This window comes from Pelodiscus sinensis, chromosome 5, assembly GCF_049634645.1.
Source record: "Pelodiscus sinensis isolate JC-2024 chromosome 5, ASM4963464v1, whole genome shotgun sequence".
NCBI classification, from domain to species: domain Eukaryota; kingdom Metazoa; phylum Chordata; order Testudines; family Trionychidae; genus Pelodiscus; species Pelodiscus sinensis.
In genome coordinates this window covers 80210579-80223772 of record NC_134715.1, presented here as the reverse complement: position 1 = coordinate 80223772, position 13194 = coordinate 80210579, and the positions used below count along the sequence as shown (strand labels likewise).

The following is a 13194-nucleotide window of genomic DNA, read 5'->3' as shown; positions in this document are numbered from 1 at the left end:
CAAGCTAATGGCTTGCACTATATATTAAATGATTTCTCTGTAAATGATAAATGGTATCTGTTAAGAGATCAGAACAATTCAGAAGTGTTAAGTAAATCACCACCTACATGCAAGATGAGGGTGGGGATGTGTGTGTAGGGGGGCTGTTTGATGTTATCCTTGTCTTACAGATGGGTGACAGAGGCACATGCAAATTAAGTGCTTTCCTAAGACTTGAGATCTTACGATATGCTACAGACATTACCTACTGCTACATGAGCAGCTAAACTGGTGCTGAATATAGCATAAATGCAGTGAGGTTAAGGGCAAAGTATATTTAATTTTTCATTCAGCGGTGATATAGAAACTGGTTAATTGAAGGCATAATCCCAGCATAACAGCTGCACGCAATGTAATGAGCACTTTCTGTAGTATATGGAAGTCTAGGAATCAGGATCAGAACCTGTTTCCTTGCTCCCAATCCTGTGCTGCACCAGCTATTCCACTCTGGCAACTCACCTCACTTGCCTTAGAAGTATAGCCAGCTAACAGAAGTAATTGCCAGCCTGAGTTCTGTTCACCCAAACACACCCTCCATTGCCCTTCAGAACAAGTGCACCCCCATGTATTTTATGGACACATGCCATTTACAAGCAAACAGAAAAAAGGTCAATTATTTGCAGTTTGTTTGGTTGCACCAGTGAGTAAGATTAGCAGTTTGTCCTTCACAAATAAGACACACAACTCATTCAGACTAAACTGATAGCCAACATATCTTTGTTTAACAATCTGGATGGAGAGACAAAATGTTCTTGGCCAACTCATCTTAAGTTCCCTACATTCATAAATTCAAATAGAAGATACCTCGCAGAGTATCACAGGCTGACTTACAAGTTATTCCATGGTATTAATCATAAGACATTAAAAACCAATTAATACTTGTGCAATATAATTAAATATGATATTAGATTTAACTCATAATAGAGCAAAATAAATTAAAGGGATTTTACTACTATCACTGAGGCTAGCCTTTGGCAGCTGCTTCTTACTCTTAACCTGTAGTCCTAGTCACTATATAGTCACAACTGAGAATTGCAACCAGCAGAGTGCTGAATAAATGGAATACATTTGTATTGCTATTTGGGGAGACTGAGAAGAAACTTAATAAGGAGAATCCTAGCTCATGCTACATGTGACTACAGGAAGTAGGCTGATTCATGGGCCTGAACACAATGTTGCATAGCTGTTACACCCCCTCTTAATTACAATCTTACAGATGCTAACCACCAAATTAAGGAATCTAAAATGAGGAAGCTAGTTGGATAGAGTCTCCTCTGTCACCTGATGTAAAGAGTCAGAAGTCTCATGTACAATCAAAGGAATTCTGAAGAGATAAAATACATCTTGTGAAATGTTTACATTTTGCAATGTTTAAAAAAGGAAATATTTTATCACATGCCAGATAAAGCATAAATTAGGACTATGTGAGACAATTTGTGAAGCGCCCCTCTCAAAATAGATATTTTGTCAAAAAACATTACTAAGCAATAGGGATGTGAAGGTTTAATGGGTGAGGCTTATTGGTTAAGGTTAATCAGTGCTGGCGCAGCTCTCCCCACCTGCCATGGGCAGGGGGCTGCTCCAGCCCGGCGGAGGTGCAGGGGACCACAGACAGGGGTTGCTCAAGTACAGCCGCTGCCTGCAGCAGGCCTGGGTGCCCTGCAGGCAGGGCCTGCTCTGACCCAGGCTGGAGCAGCCCCTGCCTGTGGCAGGGAAGTGTGAAAAGTATTCTGCTGCTCCAGCCCAGGTTTAATCATTTAACTGATTAGCAAATTAAGTAGGATTCAATATTTTAAACCAGTTAGCCAATTAAAAGGAATTTTACATCTCTACTAAGCAGACAAATATTTAAACATCTCAAAATGATCCATGTTTTGTTGCCAGCAGTGTTTAAAAACCTCACTATCCCTCCTCCCTATCTCCACCATTATTAAACTATAAAAGAAAACTAGATAAACTCTGAGGCTGCGTCTAGACTGGCAAGTTTTTCTGGAAAAACAGTATATTAGCTTGAAATCCACACAACTTTTTTTTTTTTAGTTTGGTGTTTCAGGTCCCACGCATGCTGCCTTAACCCCCTGTTATTTGGTTGTTTTATAATCACTCTTCAAAGACTTCCCCTTTATCTGTGTAAAATAACCCAGATAGGTGGGCAGTCAAATGGACCATTTGACCGTCCATTGTAGATATTTAAAGGAAATACAATGAAAAAAACCAGAAATGACTTTTCTTTAGTCTTTCAGTTATAGTCATCCTCTGTGTTATATCAACATAGTTAATGCAAAAAAGAACAAAACCCCAAAGACGAAAACCTCCAAACACCACCCAAACTCGACTTTTACAATAAATTCAAAAAGAGACAAGTTTCTAGGTGGTGGATTACAAAGATAGCCCTCCATACATGAACCAACACTGCTATTCCCAGATCTTCAGACAATTCCAGTGCATCTACTAAAGCAAATGCATGAAATTGACAAGACTGATTAATTTAATTGCTACTCTTCAGAAGCTTCTGGGATAGCAATGAAATTGACACATTTCATTCTGTTGCTGGGAAATTGGGAGAATGTCTGGAGTTATGGTAAAAGAGGCCTTTTCCCACACAGCTATTGTGAAGCTGAAGGAAGGGTAGAGGAGACATCCTTGTCTCTCAAATGTCAGGCTACTCTTAGTAGACAAATAACTTCTCTTCCTTTCAGAAGCCAGAAAGTTAGCTTCAAGTATGTCAAACATATATTTACTGGCTGCTACAAAAAAATTGCAGCTTGGACAGAGGGGCCTGAGGCAGCAATTTGGTAAAAATTCATACACTTCCGCCTTCTCAATGCAGAGGGAGTTTTGGTTGGAGATAAGATAGCTTCTTGCGTGGACGCTGGCCCAGGCAGTAAGCCTTCATCTTTCTTACCAACCTTTTGCTACCAAGTTTGGTTTTGACTGTTTGATGTCTAGTAAAGTTTTTCCAAACCTCCTGTGTGCATGAATATATGTGGAAGAGTGTGCGGCAGCATAATTTATAAAGAAACATAAGATAGATTGTGGGGAAGAATTGGATGGAGAAAAAAATATCATGAAGGAGGAAGATAAGATGAAAGACATTGAACACAGAAAATATATACTATGATCACAAAATGAGTGAAGTCAAGTTAGGAAGAAAGATGAACCAAAATTTAGCCTCCATATATCTCTCTGTTATTAAACAGAAAATTAACAAAGTTACATTTAAGTACAGCACAGCTGTAGGGATGTAAAAAGTTGATTAAAAGGTAGCCATGTAACTGCTGAAAATCTTAGCAGTTACATGTGCTGCAGGATCTGCTGTATAAAGTGAAGTGGGCTTGGAGAGGCTTTCCTGCGAGCTCTGTGTGGTCTGTGAGACATTTTGTTTACTGTTGCCCACGTTCAGGGTTGCCAGATTCTGTTGGTTTCCTTCCACATAGTTCTTTCCCCAATCAGTGTTATTAAAAATGACATGCAAGTAATGCAAGTAAAGCAAGAAAACATGAAATGAGGTGCATGCTGACTGCACACAACATTAACTGTGAGAGCCTGGTGCTCCCTCTGCATCCAAGTGCTGCTATAGTTCAATCAGCACACCTTACAAATGCCAGGTATACAAGCTCAATTAGAAAATCTACCCTATTCTGGGAGACCATCTTGGTTACAACCATCTTGTGGTCCACTAAGATGAAGGGGGGCAACTCATGCTCATTAACTACGTTGCCCATCATAATTCTATAGGATAAAAAGCCATCTTGATTTAAAGTCGACTTCATGCCACTGACAAATACTCCATCTGCACCACAGAGAAACCTGAAGTTCTTTATTAGGAATAAATCACACACATTAAAAAGTTATATAGAGGCTAATCAGCTGTGTGACATTTGAAGCTCTCCTGAGCAGCTGCACAAGTGCCCATGGAACACTATACTTTACCTTCATCTCTCCTCCCATACCCACAAACGGTCTACCATTACATATTTTCACATGAGTGCCTCTAAGCCACTCCAGCAGCATGCTCCATAACAACATGGAGCCTTCTAGAGTTCTGTGCAGATCCAAGGACACGCCTATATACAGTCAACTGCAAAATAAGGATCCGTCTGGATTTTAATATCCACTTTGCTTCCCTTTAATTACCTTTGCAATGCTTCCATTATAAACGTATTACAAATATTTGCTGTCCTGGTGAAGGCCACATTTAACATTTTTATTCGTTCAACAAGACCTTGTGGTTACATCAAAAAGGATTTATCAATTAGAGGTTGAGTGTGTGAGCTCATTCATATGAAACATTCTAATAGCATGCTTGATATAAAATACTTAAAGGAAAAAAATAAAATGAGGAACTCTGCTTATAACGTAATAAGAACATAGCATGTGTTTGAAAAAGGTAACAGTAGTAGTATTAAGAGTCACTTCTGAAACAAGACGTTATCTAGACTAGAGGTCTCAAACTCCTGGTTCACAGCCCAGTCTCATCCAGAGGAATTGCACAAACTGGCCTGGGACTCCTGGCAGGGCTGGGGCAGGCGGAAGGAGGAAAACATCCATTAACAGCCCCTAAGCCCTGCCCCCCCTACTATTGCACTCTATACTCTGAGCATGCTGTTATGGAGATCACTGGGGGCCTGGCACACATGGGAGGCCAGGAGTTTGAGACTCCTGACCTAGACTTTAGAAAGTTAAGAAAGGAAGCAACTGTCCTGTTGTAAATTACTGTGGACTAGGGAGAAGATAAAAATCAAAATGGACACTTCTAAAACAAATAACCTAATTATATAGGAAGAGATTTTTTCCTCCTAAATTTCTTAGTCTGAGTAGCAGAAATTTTCAGGAATCCTTAGGATTGTTTGTTATTTTTTCCTTCTAAGATACACTACACATGATTTGTTAAGCAGCTCAACTAAACTGCTCTTAAACTCTCTATTTGAATAACAAATAGACTGCTCCCTTAATTTTCCTCTTAACATTTTAAGGAACTGTATTGGTATGTTTGTGTGTAGTACAGCAGTATTTCATCAAGAATCATTTTGCCAGTTTTATCTTTCATACAAGATAGAAAACAAATGAAGAGTCAGAAGAGTAGATTACATACATTTAAGATAAACTAATCATTGCAACCATAAGAAAAACAACTGCCAGGACAGTAGTTTATTAAGCAATTAATTTTTAACAAGGCCCAAGTTTTGCAAATACTTACTGCTCTTCAGAGCAGGGATTTAAGTTTTTGCACTATTTGCACAGCTCTTAGAACAATGAGATCTCAATTCTGAATGACGCCTCTAGAAACCACTGTAATCCAAATATTAGAACATTTTATCCCAAAGCACTTAGCAAACTAGGAATGTAAAGTCCTGTTTAACTAGTCTGCAACCTTTTTAACCACAAGGTCACTTTTTCAATTTAAGTGCAATGTAAGATCTACCTCCAACCCAAATACCCTTGCCCAGCTTCCTTCCCGTCCCTTCTCTTGAGTCCCCACCCCTGCTCTATCCCTTCTCTGAGGCCTCACCCTGCCCATTCCATCCTCCTTCCTCCCTGAACCGCATTCACTTTTATCAACCCATTGTGCCACTGGAGAAGGCCCCCAACCACCCTACTTTCAGGGCCCCCTTTATCCTTCCTTTGTCCCAAGGGTGCCAGGTCCATCCATCACAAAGCTGGTGCTGGGCGACCCCCATGTTGGGCAGGGTTTGAATCTTCAGCCTCTGGCTCCAGAAGCAGGTACCTTATCCTGCAGGTACCCCTGATAATGGGGCAGTGGGTTGGGGTGCGAGCTCTGTCTTAGACTAAAGGGTTTGGAGTATGGGAGGGGCTCCGGGCTTAGCCCAGGGTGGGAGATTGGGGGCCCAGGAGGGGTTTCAAAGTGGAAGCTCTGGGAAAGTTTGGGTGTAGGGGGATTCACATCTGGGGCAGGAGGTGGGGTGCAGGAGGAGGTTCAGGAGCGAGACAGGGGTTCAGGAAGCAGGCTCTGGCTGGGCACCGTTTAACTAAGATGACTTCTGGGTGGTGGACCAGTGGGATTAAGGAAGGCTTACTTCTGCCCTGCCCCACTCCTGAAAGCAGCTGGCACATATAGCAATGGCTTCATGTGCTGCCCTTCATCTACAGGCATTGAGCCCACAGCTCCTACTGGCCATGGTTCCCCATTACTGATCAATGGGAGCTACAAGAATGGTGTCTGCAGCTAAGGATAGCATATGAAGACCCCCTGCTCTACCTTTCTCAAGGGCTGCAGGGACACGCCAGCCACTTCCAGGAGCAGCAATTACCACAGGTATAATGACCCCAGCCATGACAGATTAGGCATTTTAGAACTCACACTTGAATTTAATTCTTTGAGGAGTAAGAGAGAAATGAAAATTATGACATGTCAAACACCAAAACTAACCCACTTTGCAAGCAGTAAAAGTAATAACCACCCCCACACGTGCACTGGGTCAGGAGATGAGAGTGAAGGACAATGTGTGTTTGTAAGAATGACAGAGACACAGTGTGTGAGTGACAGATTTGCATTGCCAAGCTCCATCCATCCCTTTCTTTCTGTGGGGAGATAGGGTAAAGATGTGGGGATACACACACCCTGACAGCAATGTCCCCCTTCTCCTCCCATGCCCTGTGCAGCAAGCAGCAGGCTTACAGTAGGTGGGGGGCAACTGCAGTGCCAGCACTTGATAGCTTCCTGGCCAAACCAGTCAGGATCACCTGTCAGAGGCTCCAAGATCTACCGGTAGATCCCAATCTACTGATTAGTGACCACTGGATTAACCGATTAAAGGGGGCCACAGGTAGGAGGCCATTCCAGGAGCACGGCTGGAGTGCCCCATCTCCCCCACATCATACATGGGGGATGCTAAAGCAGGCCCTCTCAGTGACGAGCCCCTTGAGGCGGGAGCCTCCTTCCCATGGCAGGCGAGGAAGTGCTCCAGCCCCCACGGGTTAATCTTAACAGGTAGGTGAGGCTTACAGGTTAAACATTCACATCCCTATCACAAACACATCAGTGATATGGGGTTGTTGTCCCCCCCCCCCTTTCTCCTCTATTTATTTTGAGACTGGACATCCTAAACTTAAAACTCCAGACACCTGAAGAAGTGGGCTATGCCCACAAAAGCTCATTATAGACCAACAAAGCATGTAGATGGTATGAAGTGCTACCAGACTATTTGTTGTTTAAGTTTATATCAGTGATAGACAACCTAGGCTAGTGGGCTGCATTAGTGACCGTCCACTCCATCTCAGTGGACTGCAATATTGTGAGACTGTCTTTACCACAGTTTTGCTAACTGTGCTTGTGTATCTAGACTGACGGACTAAACTGTAGTAGAACTTTGACTGGATGCAGGGGGAGCACACTGCTCCCAGTCAATGATTGTGTGCAACTGACATGCACCTCACCACTTCATGTGCTTTTGCTTTACATGTATGTCACTTTAGTAATACCAGTAGGGAAAACAAAATCTACGTGGAAGGAAACCAGCAGAAGCTTCCTTCAGGTGAGAAACAGTAAACAAAGAGCCTTGTGGGCCACATATAGAACCCTAATGGGCCACATGTGGGCCTTGGGTTGCAGGTTGCCTACCACTGGTATACATGCAATTCAGTTCATTTACTACTGAAATGAAGTTACAGGCATTGAGAGGATTAGTTCAGAGGTGCAGGAAGGTTACAAGTTAGACAGTGCAGATGCATTTTGTTACTTCAACAGCCAGCTTGTCTAAATCAGTCAGGAAAACTTAACACTCAACAAGTGGTCCTGTAGCACCTCAGAGACTAACAAAAAATATAGACAGTAGCCAAAGTAGGAGAAATCTTTCCAAGCATGATAAATTTCTACTTGATTTAAAAGTCTCAGAGCTTTTGTGGGCACAACCCACTTCAGATGAGTGGAGTAGCTGAAGAAGTGGGTTGTGCCCACAAAAGCTCATGATATTATCTACATTCTTTGTTAGTCTCTAAAGTGTTATAGGACCACTCCTTTTTTGAAATTACAGGCTAACAGCTACTCCTCTGAGACTTTTAAATCAAGTAGGAATTTATCATGCTTGGATAGATTTCTCCTACTTTGGCTACTACACCCAAACCTTCAAGTGTTTTCTTTCCCCAATGAAAAAAAAATTCAAGTTTCAATTCAGAAAAGTTCTTCACCCTGAATGTTTAGACAAGTGGTGTCAAACCCCAGTTAATCAATTAAACGTTAGGCCAACCTAACAGGTCAGTTAGCCGACTAAGCATGATTCAGGCAGAGGACCTCTTCAGCTGGGCTTCGGCTCCCAGTCCTCACTGCAGTAGCCCCTGCTTGTAGGACGCCCAGGGGCCGCCCTGAACCAGAGCAGCCCCTGTCCGTGGCGGGCCCCCTGCGGGGTCCGACGAGGCCAGCAAGGAGCTGCTCCAGCCCCTTCCCCCCGGTTCCTAGTTAAACGGTGGCAACGAGGCTTACCGGTTCCGGTTCCCCTTTCACATCCCTAGTTTAGACCAATACCAATGACTCGAGCAATTGAAAGCATCTGGACTCCCAGGCTCCTGACGCTCCCATTTGCCAACCGCTAATCCAGGCGTGGCAGCCCACGGGCTTCTCTCTCGGGGAGGTGCTGCCCATGCACAACTAGTGCGGACATGGCTCCGCGTCCTGCCCCGGGGGCCCAGAGGCAGCATCAAGCGAGGGCCCCCCCGTCCGAGAGGAGAGCGCTGCGGGTGGCCCAGCCCGGCCGCGCCCCCTCCCGCAAGGTGCGGCTCCCGCGCCCTGCTTAACCACGAAGCGCGCAGCCGCCGAGGCTCCCCGGGGAGAAGCGAAGCGACCACGGCGCCGCCCCGCGCCCTCCAGCTGCGCCCCGCGCCAGCCCCCCGCGCGCCGCTCACCGGGTCCTCGGCCAGCGCCGCGGCGGTCGCGAGCGCCAGTAGCAGCCAGCGCGAGACACTCATCCTGGCTGGGCCCCGCGCGCACCGCACCCGCACTGCGGCCTGAGCCGGGTCAGCAGGAACCCAGGCCAAAGCGCTGTCACGTGACACAGCCTGAGTCCACACCGCCCACAGCCGGGCGCGCCTCGTGACTCCTCCCCGGGAAATTACGGGGGGCGGGAGAAGGGCTGCTGAGCAACTTTCCACCAGCGCCCAGCGAAAGGCCTCGCTCGAGTCCGGGTGCGGGAGGGACGCTGGGCCAGGTTATTTCGGCTGAGGCAGCGCTTAGCTCACACCAAAACCGGCTCAAGGAAATGCTTTCTTTGCGCGCCCCTGTGGAACTCCCTGTTGCGGCGATCCAGAGCCATCATAGCAAAAAGGAAGCGCAGTAAAAACAGCCTGTCTGGCATCCATTGAGAGTGAAACTGTTTAATGCCGCCACCTGGAATAAACCAGTCACTAATTGGTAATTGCCTGGGCTGCCTAAATAAAAAAGTGTGTTGTGTGGACAGATTATTTCATAATTGCCCACTACAGGATTTTTTTGTCTCTTCCTCACAGGCATCTATTAGCCTCTGTCAGATGCAGAATGCTGGACTAGATACTTCACTTTTCTGACCTAGTATGGCAAGTCCTATTTTGCAATCTATGTTGTGTAAAGAAATTTTTGGCTGCTTAAAGAAAGACTTAAGGCAGAATCTATAGCACGTTGGGAATGTGGTTGGATATTGCAACATCTCAAACCAATGATCAGTAGTCCACATAAATATTTTCTATTATCTAAGTCCATTGCTTTGGGTCATCCACACTGAAAGATTTCTCAGCTTGTACTTCTGTGAGACCCACTTGTTCTCTAGCTGTCTATTGAAGACATCTTGCAGCTAGCTAAAAGCATCTGAGAGATGACAGTTTTGAACTGTTCAAGACCTTAATATAATCATTGGCAAAATATCCTCCCAAATTAGAAAGTTCAATTTGGAAGCAGCTCGTGATTTGGTTCCTTACCGTGAGACTAAATTAAATGATTTTGAAGCATTGGAAGGAAGGTGAACTCTGAAGTGGTGGACAAGATTAGTTGGCTTTAGGAATAGAGAGAGAGTTGCTTCTAAATCCCACCAAACCCACAGATTCCCCTTCCATTTTCACAGGACAGCCAGTTGCAGATACAGAAGAATAAAGGAATGGATGCTACTGTGGCAAATGTCTAGTATAGTGAGGTCCCAAAATGGTTGATCTCTAGGTGCTATTACAGTATCAATGTTAAATAACAAGTAATTATAATAAGGAGGCTGATACTACATACAGATTAGAATCAGGGCATCTGGATTCTATTCCCCAATCTACGTCAGGCTTCTTGTGTGAATTTAAACTAGTTTTGATGTGTCATCATTTGTAAAGCAGGGATAGAGATACTTCATAATTGTTTTGTGAAGCTTTATAAATTGCTTCACTACATGGAAGACTGTAAAGATGGGCAAATCATTATTGTTACTATGTATCATGCCCAAGTTTCCATTTGAGGAAAGATATATCTTATTAACATGTACCCTCTGGGGCACCCCCTGCCCCCAGTCTCCAGAAGTGTTAGGCTGTGTCTACACAGCGGAGCTATTTTAGGATACCTCTGGTATTCCGAAATAACTATTCTGCATCTTAGGAGCAAGCCCATTATATTGAAATATAATGGGCTTGCTAGTCCGACGCCCCCGTAGACCTCACTGTGTGAGGGTTAAGAGACGTTTTGGATTAGCGCCTTATTTTTAAATTTGGAGCTATGTAGACAGTGCTAAATTTCAAAATAAGCTATTTCAATATTGGAAATATTGGATAGTAAATAAAGGAGAAACCATCCCTCAGCAGTAAATTCTAAATGTCCACAAAGTCTGCCCATAGATAGGCCTTTCCTGGTTGGTGGGGTTGCAACTCAGTATGAAGGGCTAGTGCCCCTCATTGAGAAACCAATAACTCTTCCTTTTGGTTGCAGGTCAGGTTGGCCTCAAGTGCTGGCCAGCTCCTGGTGTAGTAGGGTTGTCTACAATGCATTTAAAACATCAGGGACTGTTTTGTTAGCTTCTTTATCCCACTGCTTCTCCAGATATTGTTATTAATAATTATTAATAATCAGTACTCACATTTGTCAGGGTATTTGTTGTAGTTTTTACAGCACTCAGCAACTCCCAAACTTGTTGCACAAAGATAAAAAATAAGAAAGTGTCCCCTGTAATAAGGGCAACACTAAGGGGGAGCCTAAATGTGTCGCTGGAAGTCAGGCCTCACTAGCAGGGCACTAGGTCAGTCTCAAGTAGGGTTGCCAACTCTGACTGAAGCTATCCTGGAAGGTTTTGTCCCTCAAACATGATGTACTGTCATTTTCTTAAAATAGCTTATTAAAATCACCAGGATTGCTTGCAATGGTCACTGGGAGACAGATGCTGATACTATGAAACTCCAGGCCTATTCTAGAGTATTGGCAACTCTAGTCTCAAGCCCTTTGGTTGAGAGAGACAAAATGGCTGTTTCCTCTTCTGCCTCCTGCAAGCTTGCATAGTGGGGGGTCATGAATGGTATGAAGAAATGTATTAAGAAATCTAAGACAGGTATAATTTCATCTGCAGAAGATGGAACACATAGATATTTCAGATGGAAAGTTCTTGAGATGGTAGCAATCCAACCTTGGGCTGAAATAGTTTTTAGAGATAAGGTTAGAGTTATCAACACAACAGCAAGACTGTGGGCAGTTAGGGAGGTTGCATGGACCTGACCAACTCAGTCCATTCTTTTTGTAATTAATGTGGGTTTTTTTTCTGTTTGTATCTATAGCTTTGAAGAGTTTAATACAAATGGAATATAGTTAGCTCTAATGGTAGGATTAATTTGGTCCAGTATCTGTAATACTCCCAGCAACATCCAACCCCAAGGTGTTCAGGTCAAATGATTAAATTATATAATGTAAGATGTAAAAGCTTCTTAAAATTCATAGTTATAATGGGAGGTACTTTCCTTATGAGCATCTATATACATGAGAACTTATGTAACTTGCCTAAAGCTACACTGCAAACTAATGGCAAAACCAGGATGAGAAGTGTGTGGCCCAAGTATTGCAGCAGTTGTGCAGCTCCAAGGCTGAATTCAAAAGCAGCTATTTAAAAAAAATGAAAATCAGACCATATTTTGTACATGTTGCATCCCAAAAACTGAGGCATAGTAGTACTGCGTAAGAAGCAATGTAAAACTGACTATTAAAAAAAGTTAGTCCAAGAGTGCAATTTCGCAAGCCTTTACTCACATGAATAACCAAATAGGAATGAGTCAGAGGAAGGCAATTTGGGTTTCAATTTAGGAAGTCACATGAGGCCTGCTTTTCACGAGTTCTGAGCACTTATAGTTCTTGTTGATCTCTACTGAAATTGGGAGGATTCAGCGCCAGGGACCTCCTTAGGATTTGTGGGGCAGCAGAGAGGAGTGCCCAGAAGGTGCGCCCTAAAGAGGGGCACCTGTCTTCTAAGGCCTCAAAGAAGAGGCGCAGCCCAGACAAGGGCAAGAGCCCGGGGCAGCCTGCGGGGATAGGGGAGGTCCGTTGTCCCTCCACCCCAGTTGGGGATCACACAAGTGATAAGCAAAAAAACTTCCACAAAACCCCCAACCTTCACTGATGTGCCCCCCATCTGAGACACCTCACTCCTCTGGAGCTCCAGCCCCATGGGGTGAGGGGAAGGGACAGGGAGGACTGAAGTTCAGGGCTTCCCATAGGCCAGATTTACCTTTCTGGGGTTCTGAAGTTAGTGGATTTTGTGGACTCCTTTAGGCTCTGGGGTAGGAACAAAAATGAGGGGTTTAGTGTGCGGGCCAGGGTTTGCCAAAAGTTGGCTAAAAGTTTCCATCAATTGTTTTTCAACAGAAAATTGGGGTTTTGGCAAGATTTTTTTTAGGAAGTGTTTGCTTTCTGTGGAAAATCTTGACTTTTCATCTATGCCCCCAAAATTGTAGGCTTTCATGTTTTTTTGGACAAAAAAAATCTAAATTTTCTGTGGGAATCCCCCTCTCAAATTAATTTCCAATCAATTATTTTTAATCTGTTTGCAATATCCAAGTAGAATGAAAAACAAAATAACATAAGTAATGAATGTAGGGGTATTCAGTAATTCCATTTAATAACTCATTGAAACTTATACAGTAATTTAAAACAACAGTAACTGTGGTAGAATTTTTTTAAATGATTTATTTCATCTGAAAATATCTCTTTATGGCAATACTTTT

At 43.7% G+C, this 13194-nt stretch overlaps 1 protein-coding gene and 1 long non-coding RNA gene across 3 annotated transcripts in view; one reads left to right on the top strand and one right to left on the bottom strand.

Moving 5' to 3' along the window:
* Positions 1-9100, bottom strand: part of ASAH1 (N-acylsphingosine amidohydrolase 1) — a 32332-nt gene extending 23232 nt beyond the window's left edge. The window contains exon 1 of one of the 2 annotated variants that reach the window (XM_075931188.1): positions 8899-9100. In XM_075931188.1, coding sequence (XP_075787303.1) covers positions 8899-8961 — 63 coding nt within the window. In that variant the 5' untranslated portion in view covers positions 8962-9100. Of the gene's footprint in view, positions 1-8479; positions 8668-8898 lie in introns of those variants that run through there. The other variant, XM_075931189.1, reaches the window with a different exon arrangement.
* A 234-nt stretch (positions 9101-9334) lies between these two features.
* The window catches only part of LOC142829732 (uncharacterized), a 104606-nt gene continuing 100746 nt past the window's right edge, over positions 9335-13194 (top strand). The window contains exon 1 of the long non-coding RNA XR_012904476.1: positions 9335-9559. This is a non-coding gene — a long non-coding RNA (uncharacterized LOC142829732). The remainder of the gene's footprint in view (positions 9560-13194) is intronic.